The following is a 20,453-nucleotide window of genomic DNA, read 5'->3' on the forward strand; positions in this document are numbered from 1 at the left end:
ATCGTTCTTCAAAAAGCAAGCCAAGCAACTACCAGGAATCAGTAGGCAAGCAGAGTTCTACATTTCCCGCGAAATTCTGGAATACTTCCAGCAGAATGCGCATTCCTGCTTCCTTGAAGATAGCACAATTCACACAATTCTGTGGGCTGTGTCTGGCATTTTTCTATTGTCTAGAATATGAAATATCACGATGTTTTGATACTTGTCTTTTATTCCTTTCGTCAAGTGGAAATTTGTGGAGATACCAGTTTAGCTCATTACAAGGATTTAGTATGAAATCACGGGTACAATGCGAATTACCGTGCACCTTATCCTGAACCACAGAACTCTAGTCCATACTACCCTATCCTATATCTCTGAAATCCATTTTAATATCATCTTCCCACCTAAGTCTACATGAATTCCTCATCTCCCTCACGCCTGCTACCTTCCCTGCCTTCATAATTCTAATTATTCTTGGCAAAGAGTACAAGTTATGAAGGTTCTAATTATGAAGTTTTCTCCAATCTCATGTCACTTCGTCCCTCAACGCCCTGTTATCAATAACCCCCAGTCTGTGTTCCTCCCTTAATGTCATTCTGCCTGAGAACAGCAAAAAAAAATAAATAAATAAATAACCGATATCATTTACAGAGCTCTTGAGGCAAAAAAGATAATATTAGTGCAAGGCGTCTGTTACTTCGTAAACAACATTCCTATATATAGTATTTAGAAACAGACAATTAAGAAAAGTAAAAGAGGCAAATGTACAAAATAATAATTGTATACTCTCAGATTTAATTTAAGATATTGTCACTCGTTGGGTGGAACGCGTGAAGAAAATAACATGTTCAAGTTCGGATGATAAGATTTATTGGCACTTCAGTTAAAACATCTCTCAATTAGAATCAATATAGCGCTACCGCTGATTTACACACTTTGCAGAGTACGGTTGCATACGCATTGGGATTCTCCGTCTTCACCAACCGTCTCCTGGCAACGGGTCTCAATGTTCACAGAAACTAGCATTTTAAATCACTATGAAGTCTTCTTTTTATTTCGTCTTCTATCACTCTGGAATTTCGGCACTAAGAATTTTTCTGGACTTCTTCTAGGCGAACTTCTTGTGGGGACTCGTGAAAGCACAGTGGCAACGTGCACTTGCAAACTTGTCGTTTGTTTATTGTGGTGGAAGTAAGGTTAGCGCTATGTGTAAGCCGTCCAACATCAGTAATGGAGGCGGATAAAGAAGAACAGCGAAGTGTAGTGCGCTTTTTGACTGCTGAAGGAGTAGGAGGACGAGAAATTCATCGTCGCTTGTCTGTTGTTTACAGCTAACATAGCATGTCACGTTCACGTGTGCTGGCATAGCATAAGAGACTCAGAGAGGGACGTGTGTCACTGCAAGCTGTTGGCCGCCACAATCAATGCACAGAGCTATGAAGACAATTTGCAGTAACTGAGAATTTCCATAAATTCAAAACGCCCTGCAATGCTATTGAACGGCATTATTCTTCTTCATGATAATGTGCGCCCACACACTGCCAATTCTGTGAGGAATACGCTACAGAGATTTGGTTTGGAAGTGCTTCAACATCCCCCTTACAGCGCAGAACTCTCACCATGTGACTTTACTTTTTGAAGACTTGAAGAGAGACTTTCGTGGACATCGGCTTGCATCGGACTAAGACGTGTGTGGCTGGGTAAAGATATATTTCCGTAGACATAACACAAGCTCTTTCAAGGATGGGATTGGCCGTTTTATCTCCTAGTAGGATAAATGTATTAAAAGTTTTGGAGATTACCTTTGAGGTAAGAAATCTTCTTTAATATGATTTGGCTTCTGACCCATTTTCATTTGAATGCCCCTACGCTCAGCTTACACTGAATGAACAGAATATCCCCTTTGTCAATCACGTAAAATATCTGGATCTAACCTACGATACGATGATTACGTGGAGTCTTCACACAGAAATGATTGAAGAATGGCCTTCAGAACATTTATTAGAATCTTCTCCCTATTAAAAGTTAGCTTTTAAGCGCAAATATTAAACTAACCCTCTATAATGCACTGATCAGATAAGTAATGACTCATGTTTGTCCTGTCTGCGAATTAGTAGCAGACAACTACCGCCAAAAAATTGCAGCGCATAAAAGAAATGTATAAGGAAGAATTGCAAATTCTACAAGTCGCACACCGGTCCGCCATATGTTAGGCAAAGCTTTCAATCTTCACTATGTATACGATTATATATCAAAATTGTGCAGGAGACAAGCAGAAATCATACAAATCATGAGAATGAACATGTTTGCTGCATAGGACAATGCGAAGCCAGATATAAAATATATAAATGGCTTAATCGTGGCGGTGGTCAAACTTACGACCGTTTAAATGACTAAGCTCTAGTTGTAATATAAGATATGTAAGTTAGGTATGATCTGCTCTGTAAAGCCTGTACTGACAAAGGAACTTTTTGTAGTGTAAATCGAAGAATTTTCCATAACATGTTACATGTCCGAAATAAACTCTTGACGAAAGTCAAAGCTTATTCATAAGAGACGAACTCATCTTCTGTCAGAGAGAGTGGTACATAAGGACTATTACTGCAAGTGTTCAGCTGGAAAAAAGTCTCTGGTCGTGGGTATCAAGAGGCCTGACAAAAGGCCTAACTGTTTGGCGGCAAACCGCAAGTCGTAAAGTAAACCTGACTTTAACTTTGACTCTGATTTGATAGCAAGAAACCACGCAGTTGAGTTATGGAGATTTGTATCTCAAAGTCAAAGTCAAAGTCACATTGCGATTGACGGTCATTCAGTCAGTAAGCCTTGGTGTCGAGTCACATCTGGGGCGCATGACCAGTTATTAATTATTACCGTTTGAGAATTACGGTTTTATCTTTGTGGGGCGCCCTCCCTGACGAGAGGACGGGTCTGCTTTTGCATATGTTGTTGGACCTTGCCAGCGCGCTCTTTCTCGGGTCCGAGTCCCTTGGGTCTGGCGACCATATTTTACTCTCTCAGATTTGAGACTTCACATTTCGTCGCCTCCTATGACTCGCAGAGTCACGGTGGAGGTATTCGATCCCGCCTCCCCACGGGCAGATTTCTATCTCATTAATTCATCGCTATTTATAGCTCTACGAGTGAAGACGTGAACGTAGAGGCTGACGAACTTCAATTGTTGGGATTCGTTACCAGGTAAAGTCTACTTATTGCGTAACAACGGGAACAATTGTTTATCTGTTGTGCTGCTATGAAATAAGTTTTGTAATGAAACTGCAGAAACGAGCTTCTCCTAAGTTTGGAAGCATCCGGAAGACAAATAGTGAAGAGTAAGGAACTATTTCTGTGCATAGTTTTATTAAACAATACACCTACATTCACGTACCTCCATAAAGAAAAGGTTATTAACAACAACTGTTAGTCTGAGTGACCATCGATCAGACCAATACACACAAGGTACAAAAATTAATATTTTGTATGTTCCATTTCCTTCTAATGACATTTCTTGTTGCTGGGCTCCAGAGCGTGTGTTGCATGTTCAGTTTTCTTCTTCTTGCGGCATGTATTGTTATCGGGGCTGCAGGGCGTGTGTTGCAAACCCCGTTTCCTTCTTCTCGTGTCTTACCTTGCTGTCGGAGCTGCAGGACCTGTGTGGCAAGATCTGTTTCCTTATTTATGTTGCATGTATTACTATCGGGGCTGCAGGGTGTTTGTTGCATGTTCTGTTTCCTTATTCTTGTGGCATTTCTTGCTGTCGGGGGTGCAGGGCGTGTGCTTCATGTTCTGTTTCCTTATTCTTGTGGCATGTATTGCTATCGGGGCTGCAGGGCGTTTGTTGCATGTTCTGTTTCCTTATTCTTGTGGCATATGTTGCTATCGGGGCTGCAGGGCGTGTGTTGCAAGTCCCGTTTCCTTCTTCTTGTGTCTTACCTTACTGTCGGAGCTGCAGGACCTGTGTGGCACGTTCTGTTTCCTTATTCTTGTTGCATGTATTACTATCGGGGCTGCAGGGCGTGTGTTGCATGTTCTGCTTCTTTTTTGTGTGGCATGGCTTGCAATCGGGTTTCGGGGCGGATGTTGCATATACTGTTTCCTTATTCTTGTGGCCTGTCTTGCTATCAGGGCTGCAGGTCATGTTTCCTATACTTCAGCCTACTTTCCATAACTTGAAGAAATAAGAGAATTGTTATGAGTTAAACTTCATGTATGTCTGTCTGTGTATAACCTGTAATATTTGCTATACAAGACTCAGCAAGTATATTCTCACCCAAATAATACACACGCAAGAATAGCAGAACTGTAAGACACGTAGTATACTGTGCGGCGTATGTCGTATCTAATGCTCAGTAATTTGGGCAAGGAAAGTAGGTATGTATATTTTTTTTTGTCCCTCTGGCAGCTAATGTTGTGTTCCACTACGTTATTGTTAAAAAAGTTTCCTTTTTTAAACAATTTCTGTGAAGAACCAGTCTACAATTCTCATTTCATATGACAGGGACCGCATAGAAAACAACGCCTTCAACCATTACCCATTGCCGCTGGAACGTGTCTAATGAGGTGTTTCCGCAAGAGAGTGTTTATCAAATATTTCCCTTCACACGCCAATCCTGCTCTCATTGCTAAAAGACATCATGAGAACTGATGACTTTGGCGATCTAATTGAGGCTGCAGTATTTTGAAATGGAGAACGAATGAATGTTTGTCTCCTACACGTACAAATATGTTAGTTATTGTACCACAATGTAGTCTGGTACATTGAAAACAAGGATTCGAATACAACAGGAATACTCACGAGCCTGCAACAACATGGCACCCTAGAAAATAGCAAGCGTCATATTGTCTGCTGCCAGAAGCTAATATCCTGCAACATTTTCTGTTTCCGTGATATATAACAGTGTGATTTGACATCAAAAGCAGGAACAGGGGAACGAGTAGAGGCGCTTATTGTTATGCAGCGGTACCGCAAAACAAGTTCCCGCGGCAACACATACTGACACAACAACAGAGTACGCTGCGGTTTCAAGTCTCCAGGTCAAGGCAACTGCACAGTAAACATATATCCATAGTAATGAATTAAGAGACAACAATAAAGGCCATTTTGGAAGCATCGATTTCTATGCGGTACGCGCCGAGATTATATAACGGGCACCAGCAACCAATCAGTACTGACCCCACAGAAACAAGGCCGAAAGTGTCAAACAGTAATTAATATCTGGTCATGGGACCAGACTGGGCTCTATAGCAAGACTGACTGACTGACTGACAGATTGATCGTCAGTGGCAATGTGACTTTGACTTTGATTTGTAGTTAACCCGACCCATGTGGAGGCGGGGTCCAATACATCCACCGTGACCATACGAGTCGTAGGAGGCGACGAAAATGGAACCCTCCAATCTGAGACAGTGAAATATGGTCGTGAATACTAAGGGACTCGGACCCGAGAAAGACTGAGCTTGCGACGGCCAGCAGCATATGGACTAGACAGACTCGTCCTCTTCTCAGAGAGGGTGCTCCACAAGAACAAGACCATAACTGTCAAAGAGTGATAAATATTATGTCATGAGCCTCAGATGGGGTTTGATGCCAAGACTTACTGACGGACTATCAGCCACAATGTGCTTTTCAATTGAATTAGTCATGAGTAGCAAAGGTTCACTGGCAGATCGTTGTTGGCCGTGAGGGATCTCAATTATTAGCAGCTACTAACTAACAACGACTAGAGATGGCAGATTTACAAAGAGAGCACTTCCTGTGTCCTGGATTACGATCATGTAGTGGTGATTTATAGGGTGTGTAAATTATTGAGATTATCTAATTACGAATTATAATCGTTCAGTAATTCCAATTCTCATTCGAACCCCAATGTCTACTCACTAACACATGACAACATGTTTATACATGACTGATACTCAGGAGATTTCCTTTCAGGAGCTGCTCATATATTCCGAGTTAGATGCCCACACACTTATCAGAACCCTCAAGCTAAAGTGTTGGACTGCTGCAAGCCACTTTTTCACAACCGACAGAGACACCTTGTGTGAGGAGCGAGTTGTAAGCTTACAAAGAATTCTACTTTCCCTTGAAAAAAGAGTGCCAGAGGTTTGCTACACAGATTTGAAGAAGTATTTCCTGTTCTACAAGAAACCATGGTGAGTGTTTTGTGTTTCTTTGGTTGGGAAAGATATTATTTCAGACCACAATTTGCAAGTTCTTGTTCCTATATATTTGGTTCAGAGGAACCAAATATATAGGAACAATATTATCTTAATTTTCATAATATCCGTTGTCATTTTTTTAGATACTTGAAAGAATTAGAGCATTTTAGCGTTTTGTGTGAGAGAGTCATGTATCTTAGATACTTGTACATGATGTGGGCAACTCACGTAGCTTTGGGGTGAATGTGGGAAATGCAGAGGAAACCCAGACAGTAAACCTGAATGAATGAGACCAGTTTGTAGATCTATGCTCAAAGGTTAAGGTATCACTCATCATATTCTTGTCACAAGTTAATATATTTGTACAGTTTACTGATGTTAAAATTTCCAGAGCTGAGGAGATTGGCTCAATGTTGATCACCTAAGAGATCATTCCTGCTAAGAGAATAGGCTTTCCCATTGTATATATCTTTGGTCATTTGGAAGTATTGAGGGTTTCTGTGTTCACCTGTGTTTACCCCCCAACAGCCTATACATATCTGGCACTTAGCTCCATGGAAGAAACTGGAAGTCAGTGGGTTAACCACAGTCCTCTTAAAGTACAGACACTACACCCAATGAACATGGGCCTGTGACAACATAGTGCATTATAAGGTTCAATCCTGTAAGGAGGAAAAGTAGCAATGATTACCAGCTTTAAATAATAAATATAATGTCGTTCATTTGAACGTTAAAAATTGTGCAACTTCTAAAATTATATTAACTGTAAAGGGTGCTACACAAAATAAAAATAAGTTCCATGAAAGGCAGATATATTCGAGACTAGCTGGTGACCACTAGTTTCTAAAGAAAGACTCTGCTCCTTGGACTTAATTGTACATAACTGCTAGTGTCAATTTTATATAATGGAAAAGGAAAGCGTATTTTATGTTTGAACTAATTTTCGTATTTCGTAAAATGCAAGAAAAACTGCGAAGATATAATTACTTACTTCGATCATTACATATTAAGTATCTGATAAGAATCGGACCGCAAAGAAAACACCAAGTTCAGCAACTTGCGAATGCAATGTAACACGACTCAGTAGGGGAGTTGGAAGAGACGGCTCTTGCTTGTGAGGGTTGGGTAAAAAAAGTCCATACAGCATCGAATTTACATAGACCACATGGAAAATACCGCGTCCAACAGTTCCTCTCTCGCTGCTTATACGTGTATATTGTTTGCCGAGGGAACGTGTTTGTCGAGCCATTGCCTGCTTTGTTTGTTCTCATGAGATCGCCCTGCTGTCTGTTCTAGACCCCTAAGTCCTGAAGTTCTGAAAAGTGGACCCTGAAAAACGGCCCTTACAATAATATATGAACCTTCGCTACACGTTACTTGACGCCTGAAAGCCGGAAAGTTGCGAGGAGATATGGGCCATTGAAATAGCCATTGCTAGGCAACGGGTCGCAAATTAGTTCCTCCATCTAACAAGTATCTGCATACCTCGACTGTCTGCTAAACACGGCCGTTCGGGACAGGTGGGGTTAACTGCTGCTGCCCTTCGACAGAAGCGCCGTTGCAGGTTTCGGGCCCCGTCGATACCATTGACGATATTTTTGTTCTTGGTTGCGAGTCCCGCGGAACGTACTTTCTCTGTGTATCTCACTGCTAGGCAATGATTCTCTTTCTGGGCAATGGTCTGCTTCCTAGGCAACATCTCGGTAAATAATTTGCCGTTTTCTATGCGGTCCATGTCTTAGTGAGTGCTTCTTCCCAGGATCTCTTGCATTCCATGCAAATGAACAGCCATGACAGGTGCGACATTTCTCGATTTGCAGAACTTTGCAGATTTGGAGAGAGTACATATATGGTGTTCGAGTGGTGAGATGTACCCAGCATCTTCTCACGATGCATATCAAGAAACCAGTATAAAAGCCGAGGTACCGTCAGATGCAGAAGCAGAGGATCCCCTCGCAATGACATTTCCAGGAGGAATAAAGGCTGAACCTGAGGTGAGATGCGTCCCTGTGTCCATGTTAGGCCGATTTCACAAATACAGGTCTCCCTCATTTTACAGACAATCCATTTGTGTACATTTGCTACACTGAACAACTTGCATTCGTAAGAAGTAAGGGGTTGAAGCACATTTTGAAAGATTAAAATTTGAGGTTGTGGTGTGGATTTGCTTCTGTTAGTCTACAGATCCATGACAGGCTCCTGCGAACATGTTATCTAAATTCGAATACCAAAGCAGGCATATATATTGTAGACTAGGAGAGTGACCATTAGCTTCTAAAGGGAGACTCGGCTACGTGGTCTTAGCAGTTTATAGTCATTTTAAGTTGCTGGGAAGAAATGTGTAAAAAAATGTTATTATGAAATTAATTCCATAAAAAAATGAAAGTGTATCATATTTTAGTGCAATTTTCTTATTTTGATAAATGCAAGGAATTCTGGGAAGTACTAATTGCCTTCTTCCTTTCACTACTTATTCGAAACTCTTAGAAAACACTTAAATAATTTTTGAATTGAATTTGACCTAACGCCTGAAAGCCAGAATAATAGATTCCGATGGGACAGCAGTGGTTGAGTAAACATGTTCCCATAGCAAAAAATTCACTCCCAAAAATGCGAAAATGTTGGACACGATGCATCATCCGTGTTGTGTCAGGACCTCAAAATGTAGTGAAAAGAAAACACGCGAATTTTGCTTCCCAGGACTGTGAATGCACAGCCATGATAGAACGGCATTGATTGTTCTACAGAACCTTACAGGCTCGGAGAAAGAACGAAGTCTGTGTAGTAAGATGTCACCAGCAGCTTCTCAAGATGCATATCAGGCCATCAGCGTGAAAGCTGAGGTATCGTCAGATGCAGAAGCAGAGGAGGGTTCTCAGGCAATAACATATCCAGGAGTAGTAAAGGCTGAACCTGAGGTGAGCTGTTCATCTGTGTACATGTTAGGCCGATTTCACTAATAGAGGTCTCCCTCGCTTTACGAAGTTCTCCTATAGCGAACGACCTACATTCGTGAGAAATCTTTTGCGAAAGCAGAATACATGCGGAGCAGGGGTCTGTTGGGGAGCAGCAAATATCAGCACCATCCTACACCCCACACCATTACAGTATGTGACCATCCGCCTGATTCTAAACATACAGAGTCGGCTGTGCATCTCATGCTTACATTTCATCCATATTAATCTGTCTTATGTGTGCACAGCCTGGTTCCCTAACTGCAGAAATTTGGTTTGGAATTAAAAAATTCCACTCCAAAGCGGACAGTGGAAGCTTCACATATGGCTCCACAACAAAGTTCAGATTATCATAAATATTGTATAAACACGGTGACCTACAATACACTTGTATCTACTGCTCCAGCTGCCTTGAGCTTCTACGCGTGGAGAATCCGGAGAAATTTCAGGCACCCTGAGGAGACACGTCTCCTTCTGTACCCATCACACTATTTTCACCATGCCTTCAACAATACTTTTCACTGAACACATGACATTTCCAGCCTGAATGTGGACAATTTGCCACCTTCTGCGTGTTTGATACTCATATGAAGTATGCTATAAACACGTTCTGTAATACAGGGAGTCACGGCTATGTGAGTCTTCGTTATCCACTTCTCTGTATATACAGTGCAAGAGTACTGGAAACGCTGTGTGTGACAATTCCCCGCAATTCCGACGATTCCTTCTATGGATTATGAATTTTCCCGAGAGAAAATGCTTCCCATCAGAAGCACATGCACTCTTTTGTTCCATCATCCTTCTCCGAACCGTCCCCCACCCTCCTCTTACTTACATCAATGTCGTACGTTCACTCCGCTCTTTCCTGCAGCCAGTGCTTCATGTTTCGGGGTTTTCTGTTACTCTGTGACTGTTTCGAATTGTAGCCCTGCCGTATGCAGGAGTTGGTGTACCAGTTTACACCCCTCATGTGCATCTTAACGTTATGTGTCACAAGAAGAGGGGCGAGCGTCAGCAGAATCTGCACGTGCTCTACATGTTCGTGAAATGATTATTCATACTATTTTGAAGGCTGTGCGGTAAATGAAACAAATACTGCTAACTTCTGAAACTACTTGAAGGCGAAAATTACACGCCAGAAGTGTGGAGGTTTGGGAGTGGCGTCTCACAATGTAAAGCGAGGATATTATGTGCACACCCTCTTAAGCCTAGCCCTCCCCCATCTATGATACACGTATTAATGAAGCAGGAACTGCAGGGTTGAACATGCGACCACAAGATTACCATGGCGATGGTGAGAGCTGAAGAAAAAATACCTTAACAGTTGAGAGGTTTAAGAGGAAATTTTACCAAATTTAATTAGACTGTCTATTATTTGGGAACCATGATCCTCACTAAGTTTATTCTGCCAAGGTTGAATTCGAACTGAAAGATACGTTGTCATGTTATTAAATAATAATTATAACAACCTATAATTCGAGTTTTAACCGGAGCAATTCTACGAAGAGCATGCCGCTCAGGAGGAGGCAAGAACTTAAGGCAGGCCCACCACTTTTCAACCAAACACACATACACAGAGAGAATATAAAATTATTGTTCAGTGTACTCTGGAGGGTAAAAGCGATTGAGAATTTTAAGTAGCCATATGTTAGTACTACTTATGTAAAGAATAATTTACTTTAATACAGTACCTTCATTAATTCAAAATATGTACTATTTATTTTTTGGCTTCTTGGGCAACAATTCCTTTCGAAGATCATTATGGGCGGTATGCTAAATTCTCTGCTTCCTGGCGCACCTGCGGTAAGCTCGTATGTAACAGTACTTTTAACTCTTGTTTATTGTTTGTTGTGGGCAGAAATCCACCCTTTAAGAGGATTCGCTTCATGTAGCATACTTCCAGTTTCTTTGTTCGGACTGTGGCCTTTATATTTCCTTCTTTGAAAAGTATTGTGATTTTTCTTCTATTCTTTCCGTAGTAAATAAAAATGACAAATTTTTTGTTTGGTGATTTGGAATTGCATTTCTGTTGAGTCTAATGTTTCGTGAATTGCTTGTTTTTAAGTTCTTATTATATTGTCGCGTATCGGGCGTATAACGCGACAAATAACTTCACGCCGTATTTTATATAGCGAATCTTATTTCACATTCGCACTTACAATCACCCAATTGACAGTTTTACGATTACTGCTATCTGCAGTATCACAATTAGTACACTCCAAATGCCACAATACAACTGACTGGTTGCTGGCTAACTCGGAACTAACTCGGAGGTAGCTCGAGGACTCACTCGGCGGTAGCTCCAGGACTAACTATGAATAGCCTTCGCTGCGCCTCATGTAGCCTCGATCGGACCATACAGAAAACGGCCACGTAATAAGCACCCTTGTTGCCTGGCGCTGTGTTGCTAGTAACGCTAGCGGTAGTAACCGCTGTTACTACCGTAACAATCCTGTTGTGTCACCGTTACGTTACCGTGCGGAGGAGGGGGAGGGGAGCCCTGACTCACCCGCCGCGTCACTGCTGGTGGGGGGGGTCTCCTTTGCGCAACATGTCACAATATTCATTTTATATAGTGTGTCTTGTATAATATTCAGTTCCTTTGTTTTCTCCTTCAATAGTTATTTTATATGTATGTAGTCTATTCTTTATTTAGGTACTTTATGATCGTAGGGATAGTATTGGACATCCGGTATTATGGTAACAATCTGTGTTGGTTATCTATATGTTTCGAATTCTTGCTTTGTTCATTTCTGGCGTAATGTGAGATCCAAGAATTTGATGAAATCAGGTGTTTTTTTCGATAGTAAATTTTATATTAATTGTTTGTTTGTTGAATTCGCTTATGGTTTCATCTATGTTAGCCTTTTTTGTTTGTATATTATAAGAATATCTTCTACGTGTCTGAAATATCCCATTAGTTGATGTTTTAGGACCTGGTGCAGTTGACTTTGCTGCATGTGTAGGATGTATACTTCGGATAATATGGCGGAAGCATTAGCAACCACATCCAATCCTTCTGTCTTTATCCAATATTGTTGATTGTATTGGAAATAATTTTCTTCCGTAACTGATTTTAATATGTTCATTATTTCTTCTTTATCAGTTTTGGTGATTTCTGTGACGTTCTCTATAATATTGTAACGCGTTTCGTTGATGAATACGCCGTAGAGATTGTTAATTGGTTTATTCAACAACCTACAAATCACGGCTACAATTAATTATAACAATGTTGCTGGGTTTTGCACTTTATAACCCTATTCGCAATAATCAATTCACTCTATTGTCAGTAGTCAACACGTTTTCACCGTACGGGAACTATATAAGTCCCACTATATCACACTCCCAATTAATTCTCAGTTACACACACGTCCGGTAATTCTTTCCGCGACGGCTGCTATATTTCAACTCGACTCGCAGGCTACTGCCTTGAGAACTGTTGATAACACACTCGCTCGTAGACTTGCTCGGAACTAACTCCGAACTGAACTCGGCGATGGCCACATTACAACTAACTTCGCAGGCAGCGCAGCTCTCTTATATAGGGGCTGTGTGGGCCTGTTACGTAGCAACGCTGTTACCTCACGCGTCTTACGTCACCGCGCCTTGCGCGTTACAATACCGTGCGGAGGGGGGATGACGGAGCGTTGACTCTGTTGCGCAACATGTCACAATATTTTCAATTATATTAAGGAATTATATTTTTGGTATGTACACATATTTTTTATATCGAATGAACACATTGTCATATCTTCGTTAATTTTTATGGAATGTAATTCTATTGTTAGATGTAAGCGTTTTGGACGTTATACACACTGAGCAGGTTTCGGCAAATGTGCAATGCTGTAGATATTTCGCTAGTTTGAATTCGGGTATGAAAAGGAAAAAGAAAAATCACAAATCTTTTGAAAGAAGCAAATATCAAGACCGCAATCAGAAAAAAAATATATAAAACCCAACAAAGCCTCGCCTACAAAGAGACGAGTATGAAAAAGTGGCGTATACCAAATGATTTGTATGGATTTCGCACTAAAATATATAGGGAAATGGGCCAGATACAAAGAACATATTGTGGCGTGCCGCCTAAATGTCGTAATATCTGAGCCAGAACGGAAGTCCATTGATAGACAACGGCCCGGTAGTCACGTTTCCTGCGCAACCGAGGCGACGTTTTCATGACTACGGCCAGGTAAAATTTGTTCTCATAACAACGGAAGGAACGTTTTCATGACCAAGGAGGAATTAACTGTTCGATTCTCTGTTCCCTAGTCGGCAAGCCAAGCAGTTATGAAACAAGTCAGAATTGCACACAGAAGTGAGAGGACAGTTTCTAAATCAGAATTTAAACCAACATTTATAAGCACAGTTGGGAAGTGAAGTATCACACAACACAGAAAATGTGTGAACTGCTATAATTGAGTACAATTGTGTTAGGATCGTCCAATGAACCCAACAATCAAAACTAAGAATCTGCAATTATTTGTCAAGGAACCCCCGACACATGATAATTTGGCGTCAGAAGTGGCTAATAATACCAAATCAGGATACTCCAACAACAAAATAAATACAGGACGTACATACGAGAATATAGCTAACATCATGAAATTATTGAAAACAGAAAAGAAATCATCTCAGAACACACGAAAAAAGGCCATATCCTATATAAGACTAGTAATTCGATCACAGTAGCCGCGAGATCTAAGGCACGAACTGTCTTCGCTCGGTCGGATGCTGTTATCGTGGGTTCGAATCCCAATCAAGTCATGTATGTTTGGTGTGTGTATGCGTTTATTCTGTGTTTGTGCTTGTTTGTGTTTAAGTAGAGGGCTTGCGACGGCCTGATCACTCCTCCAAAGAGACCCACCGTCTATGAAAAATGATTTCGGAACTGAATAATAGGCCGAGGCCCTGAATGATCTGGAAATGCCATTAAAAAAAATAAGATGAGTAAAGACGGATTGCAGATAAATGACACATACATCGATACCCATAACACAATATTCGAAGTAATAGAAGAGTTAAACTACAGATAGTGACCAATATATTGTAACCTATTTGGAATCCAGAAGAGACACTTCTATGGAAACGCTAGAACAGACTTTGCATAGTAAGTAACAATAGCGATACTGTAATTCTAACTGAGCAATGCATAGAGATGAGATTCCACGGTTATAATAAAGGCTCATTTTATAGCAACCGCCGAGGTATGCCGAAGCGGCAGAAGAAGTTGGAATCAGTACTTCCGCTATTGTTGACGTTTCCTGATATGGAATGGCGTACACTTCCGGCCACTTGGTAAAGTAGTCCATAGCGATCAGTAAGTATCGGTTTCCTTGGTCGCTTCATGGGAAGGGCCCTGCGATATCAATGGCTATTCTCTTGAAGGGAGACCCAACATTATACTGGTTAGTCCAAACCGCCTAAACATTCAGGAACAAGACACGCAATGAAGAACACAAAAGAGAGGAGCATAACACATCAACCACAGTGAATACTCAAATAAATAACCATATCACACACAAAGAACTTCACATACATGAATTCAAATACAAAAAAATCGCACATGTTACAGCCACACACGCATCAGAAGGACAGCAAATGCATCAGTAACAAGGATAGCAGCGATTTCCTCATTAGCTATATTCAACACTTGATCTTGGCCGTGTTGGCGGGATCATGTAGTGTATTTTGAAAATTTAATAAACATTTATACTTGCAGAGGTGATAAGTTTGTGGAACGTGGAGTTGCACGTATGCCGACGAATGTTCCATGGCATTCTATGAGGAGACTGACATGGGTAAATTTAGAGTATTGCAGTAGCCTAGTCTGAGTAACGGACTCTGTTACATTCTTTTCTTCACATCATTTCTTAACTCCGCCATTAACCAGACCCCTGTACAGCCTTAAATGCATTAAAAAATTCCATAATTTCCGACCGCAAGCGAACTATCTATTCTATCAGCTATCCCGAGGTCAGCGCAACGAATCCCCACAGCCGTATTTTCGGTTTTCTAGACCGGAGCCGCCATTTCCTTCATACAGCGGTTCAATTCTCATCACGAGGCTGATTGGACCCCGTTCCAGGCCCAGTAATTCTACAGAAAAAAATTTGTAGCTCCGGGAATCAAACCCGGACCTTTGGATCTGTAGCCCGAAACTCTGACCACTAGACCACAGAGAAGGCCTACAAATGCATAATAATATTTCATTTTGTAATTTGTTTCGAAATGGAACTGTAGCTCGACTTGTATTCCCTAACAGACTGCCTGAGCAGGGGTAGACCAGTTGGCATAGCAAGTGGCTATGGGTTGGAAGACTAAGGGGTCGAAATTCGAGTACCGGAAGGGACAAGAATTTTCACTCCTCCATGATGTCCAGACTGTTTCTTTGGTCCACCCAAACTCCTATTGAATGGGTAAAAGGAGTCTTTTCCCGTGAGATAAAGCAGCCGGAGCGAGAAGTTGACCACTCGCCTTCAACTAGATCCGTGGTCAAGAAAACGTGATATATACATCCACATCATGCCGCCGCAGGTTTCGTGTCCACTGAGGCCGGCTTTTCTTCTTCTAGATGTGCCTTCATCTCTTGGTAGGCTATCGTTTTTTTGTGGTTGGCATTTAAACTTTTTTCTTTCAACGCGGCCATTTCTTCAAGCCATGCTTTCGTTTCTGCATCAATCTTTTCTTCCCAGGCCCTCGTGTTCGCCTCGATTCTTGTCAGCATTTCTATTATTCGTTGCATATCGTGTTTCTCCATTTTGTAGCAGTATAGTTCGTCGAGGCGTGTTCAAGTTCGTAAGCAATTATGACACCAAATTGTCACGTATTGGGTGTATAACGCGACAAATAATTTCACGCCTTATTTGATATAGGGAATTTATTTTACTCGCTCTTACAATCACATGATTTGCAATCTGAAAATTACTGCCATCAGCAGTATCACAAATACTCCGACGAAAGATAGACAATAATTGACTGGTTAACTGACTCACTTCTGGCTAACTCATAACCCGTAACTGCAGCCTTGAGAACTTGAGAACTCACTTCGGTGGCTGATACACCTCTTATCTGCCTTCGGCGGCTGTGCAATTCCCCTATATAGTCGCAGAGTCTGCCTCTTACGTAATGGGAACCGTTGTTGCCTGACGCCGTGTCACAGCTGCGTTGCCTGTCTCGTCACAGTAGGAAGCGGTGCCACGTAGACCGGGGGTGGGTGGGTTACGTCACCGTGGCCAGAGCTGCCACGCCATTCCTGGGGGAGGGAGAGTTTGTCATCCATTGCGCAACATGTCACAATGGCACAGTGTTTATTTAGTTAAGCACAGCGACTTTATCTTTTACAGACTCCTATGAAAGGACATGTTAGGGTGCACTCACGCCCTCCCTCTCTTCACCCTATTTTCGGCGACCCCCTTAACTCCTACATGTAATTGGAATGAAAATGTATTTCTTCACATAATAGGGTTATTCATTATAGATCTCGTTTTGCAGGCTATCCCAAATAAACTTCAACCTGCGTTTGGTGAGGAGCGACCATATTCCTGTGAAATCAGGAATAACATATTCAGTCCTCAGAGCCATCTAAAGACACATCAGCCTATACACAGCGGCAAGCAACAATTTTCGTGTGACGTGTGCAGTAAGCCTTTCTGTGATCAGAAAAGATTGAAAAGGCACCAACGCATACATAACGGCGAGCAGCCATTTTTGTGTGAAGTGTGTAACAAGTCATTCAGTCGTCAGGATAACCTGAAGAGACATCAGAACATACATAGCGGGGATCGGCCATTTTGCTGTGACGTGTGCAATAAGTCATTCAATCAGCGGAATAATTTGAAGACTCACCAACGCATACACAACGGCGAGCGGCCATATTGCTGTGACGTGTGCAATATGTCATTCAGTGATCAGAGTCACCTGAAGAGACACCAACGCATACATAGCGGGGTGCGACCATTTTGCTGTGACGTGTGCAAGAAGTCATTCAGTCAGAAGAGTAATTTTAAGAATCACCAAAGCATACATAACGATGAGTGGCCATTTTACTGTGACGTGTGCAATAAGTCATTCTGTCGTAAAAGTGATCTGAAGAAACATCAGCGTATACACAGCGGGGAGCTGCCATTCTGCTGTGACGTGTGCAATAAGTCATTCGGTTTTCCGAGTGAACTAAAGATTCACGAACGCATACATAGCGGGGAGCGGCCATTTTGCTGTGACGTTTGCAAGAAATCATTCAGTCAGCAGAGTAATTTGAAGGTTCACCAACGTATACATAGCGGTGAGCGGCCATTTTGCTGTGACGTGTGCATTAAGTCTTTCAGTCAGCAGAGTAATTTGAAGGTTCACCAAGGCATACATAGAGATGAACGGCAGTTTTACTGTGACGTGTGCAATAAGTCATTCATTCGTCAGAGTAATTTGAAGATACATCAGCGTATACACAGAGGAGAGCGGCAATTTTGAGATGACGTGTGCAATAAGTCATTCAGCGTTCAGAGTGAACTGAAGATTCACCAACACATACACAGCGGAGAGCGGCCATTTTGTTGTGACGTGTGCAATACATCATTCAGTCAGCAGAGTAATCTGAAGGCTCACGAAAGCATACATAGCGGGGTGCGGCAATTTTGCTCTGAGGTATGTAATATCATTCAGTTGGCAGGATAATCTTAATTCACATCAGTGCATATACAGAGGGGAGCCGTCATTTTGTTGTGACGTGTGCAATAAGCCATTCAGTCAGCAGAGTAATTTGAAGACAGCAAAGCATACATAGAGTGAAGCGGCCATTTTGCTGAGACGTGTGCAATAAATCATTCAGTGAGAAGAGTCATCTGAAGTAATATCTACCCTCACACAGTGATATATGTAGCAAACGGCAGTCTAGTCACTGGCACGATCCTATGCTTGATCACATCAAGTTTAAGCCTCTTATAGTTTCTATTTTCGGTTTCGCCATTTCCAGTATGTCAAATATTTTATCATGATTTTGTATTATTTCTGTTTGTTGCCTGCATAATTTTGTTATTTGTAACTGTCGTATATAGCCTCCGCACCAACCACGAAGAAAAACACAGACTCTACGGTTGGAAACTGTTTACAGAATCTTTACATAGCAACGGTCGTTGCACGGACTCCAAAGAAATTCAGTTACGTGATAGCTATCTTGATAGTCCATCGGCGTGCTCACTGTTGACCAGAATCGTGCTATGAACATGCCCTTACTCGAGATGATTATCGCGCAGTTACCTAGATATCGATGCTAAACTGCTCCCTCCCTAAGGCTATTCGTACCGAGTAGATTATCGGTGCATCATCCTTCTTTTTCCGAGGGCTGTACTTACGACGTCTGTTATCGATCTTCTCTTTCTGTGGCGACTATTCTCCAACTGCTACCACCATTCTCTCATTAAGTCAAGCTCGTCACGAGCAGTTGACTGCTCAGGTGCCAGTAGATTCAAATGTATCACCATCATCCAAAGGATTTCTCTCTCTCTTTGCAGTGCGGGCCACAACTCACGGAGTACGGTTCTTTCTCCGTATGAAGGCTCTTTATCCGCTTCGGAGGGGGCCGACCTCTCCACAAGGTTCATTTCCTCAATTTCCGAAACCGATGGACTTCCCGTTTGTTCGCTTCACGAATTCGAGGCCTAGGGTTTACTTTAGGGCCTGTTTCCGAGAGGTGATAGCAGCCTTGAACTCCACCCTCCGATGCGGATTTCGGTTTCCCTCTTCTTTCTCAGTTATAGCTGCCGCTTTTTTGCTCTTTTTCTTTCATGGTGCGTCCGTAAATGCTTCCTGAGTATTCCTAATCTCTGGGTTGCTCTCTTAACTTTGACCCTGGTTCAATCCATTCTGACGACGCCTCTCCTGATCAATGCCACTCGTGTACAGTGAGTAATTCTCCTGCCTTTAACGGACACTCTCTTCCGGGATCCACAGTATGCTCGGGTCCTTTCCTTCGCCTTCTGGCGGCGTTCCGCTGCCAGATTCTTGTCCTTACGCTGCTTCCTCAGTCCCACGACAACTTCACTGCAGATTTCTGATGCCAGTCTACGGATTGCATCATTCCTGGATTGGGCCTACTCTTCTATCTATCTGCCTCCGTCGCTTCATGTCAGGCGGTCGTCTCGTGGTAGGACATCATGTCCGCTGATGGTGGCTTCTCGCATTCCAGACATGCCTCTATCGTTACTTGGTAGAACACTGTCTCTTTTCGATCATCCCTCATGGCCGCTATCCAGGTATCCATCTTCTCTTGATGTTTCGTTTTGGCTTTCAGTCTCATCTGGTTGGTGTCTATATTTGTCATGAATGGATTCCAGCCCTGCCTCCACTTCTTCTTGGTCGGATTTCCGTTCAGCTTTCCATTTTTCTCCACCTACTTTCCACTTGGCCATCCTTTCTTTTTTTAAGTCGACAAGCGAGTCACATGATAGCAACCTCGCCAATCCATAAACTCGCTGAATTTTGACTAACAACGAACTGTAAATATCCGCCCCATTGTTTAATGCGCTTACGCCAGATGTTTATCCAGCCGTTTCCAAGCTATAAACGTTACAATACTTTGAAATATTTTGACATACCAAAAATGTCAGTGGCTTTTTATGTTCTTAAGAGTTGTAAATACATTAATAATGAGTCTAATAATAAAATGGTTTGGACAAAGAACTTCTTTATTTTGATGAGATATGCAGTATGCAATCTGATCAACTTTCCTGAAATGTGGTATATATATTATGCCACTAGAGACCACTTCAGTGCTGTACATTTAATGAATGATTACCACATGGTAGACAAGCATAATGGCACGCAAATTGTAATGGCTCAAAGAGGCTTCTGGTGCAATATAGTGAAGCACTTTAATTTCGTAATTACCTACTTTCTTTAGGCTTTCTGATACCTGCAGCCCAGTGACATTATTCCTTTCCAATTCAGTGATGAGCAATATTGATACATATTACAAGCCACATGGGGTGAAAATTGACGGGTTTCCTGACAGGACTGCCTTCAGGCGAGATGGCTGCATATAGGTTAATCTTGTATGTAAGCCTAGATGGGAAACATGAATCAAAACTTTCAAGAGTGGAAGAGGGATTAGGACTACAGAACCCCAGCTGAGCATGTAACCATTTTCATAGTCTGTATCCAAATGTGTCTAGACATGGAGACTAACACCACACCAGTTCCTTTTCAGATTCTAAACCTTGTTAGTTATTTTGGTAATTTCTCTTATAATCAGAATGAATGATATGGTGAAACATGGATAAGACATGCAACAGAGGGGACTCTGTAACTTCTCTAGATACAAAATTCCAACTGACAACATGTTCCATTACAGTGCAACAAACATGTTTC

At 41.9% G+C, this 20,453-nt stretch overlaps 1 protein-coding gene across 1 annotated transcript in view; it reads left to right on the top strand.

Annotated features, from left to right (window-relative positions):
- The window catches only part of LOC117283020 (zinc finger protein 436-like), a 28,041-nt gene extending 10,483 nt beyond the window's left edge, over nt 1–17,558 (top strand). The window contains exons 3-5 of the mRNA XM_033755121.1: nt 7,959–8,132; nt 8,886–9,056; nt 16,584–17,558. Of these exons, the coding sequence (XP_033611012.1) occupies nt 7,959–8,132; nt 8,886–9,056; nt 16,584–17,558 (1,320 nt within the window). The remainder of the gene's footprint in view (nt 1–7,958; nt 8,133–8,885; nt 9,057–16,583) is intronic.
- Nucleotides 17,559–20,453: the final 2,895 nt, after the last annotated feature.

The sequence above is a fragment of the Cryptotermes secundus genome, unplaced genomic scaffold (assembly GCF_002891405.2).
Source record: "Cryptotermes secundus unplaced genomic scaffold, Csec_1.0 scaffold2256, whole genome shotgun sequence".
In the NCBI taxonomy this organism is placed as follows: domain Eukaryota; kingdom Metazoa; phylum Arthropoda; class Insecta; order Blattodea; family Kalotermitidae; genus Cryptotermes; species Cryptotermes secundus.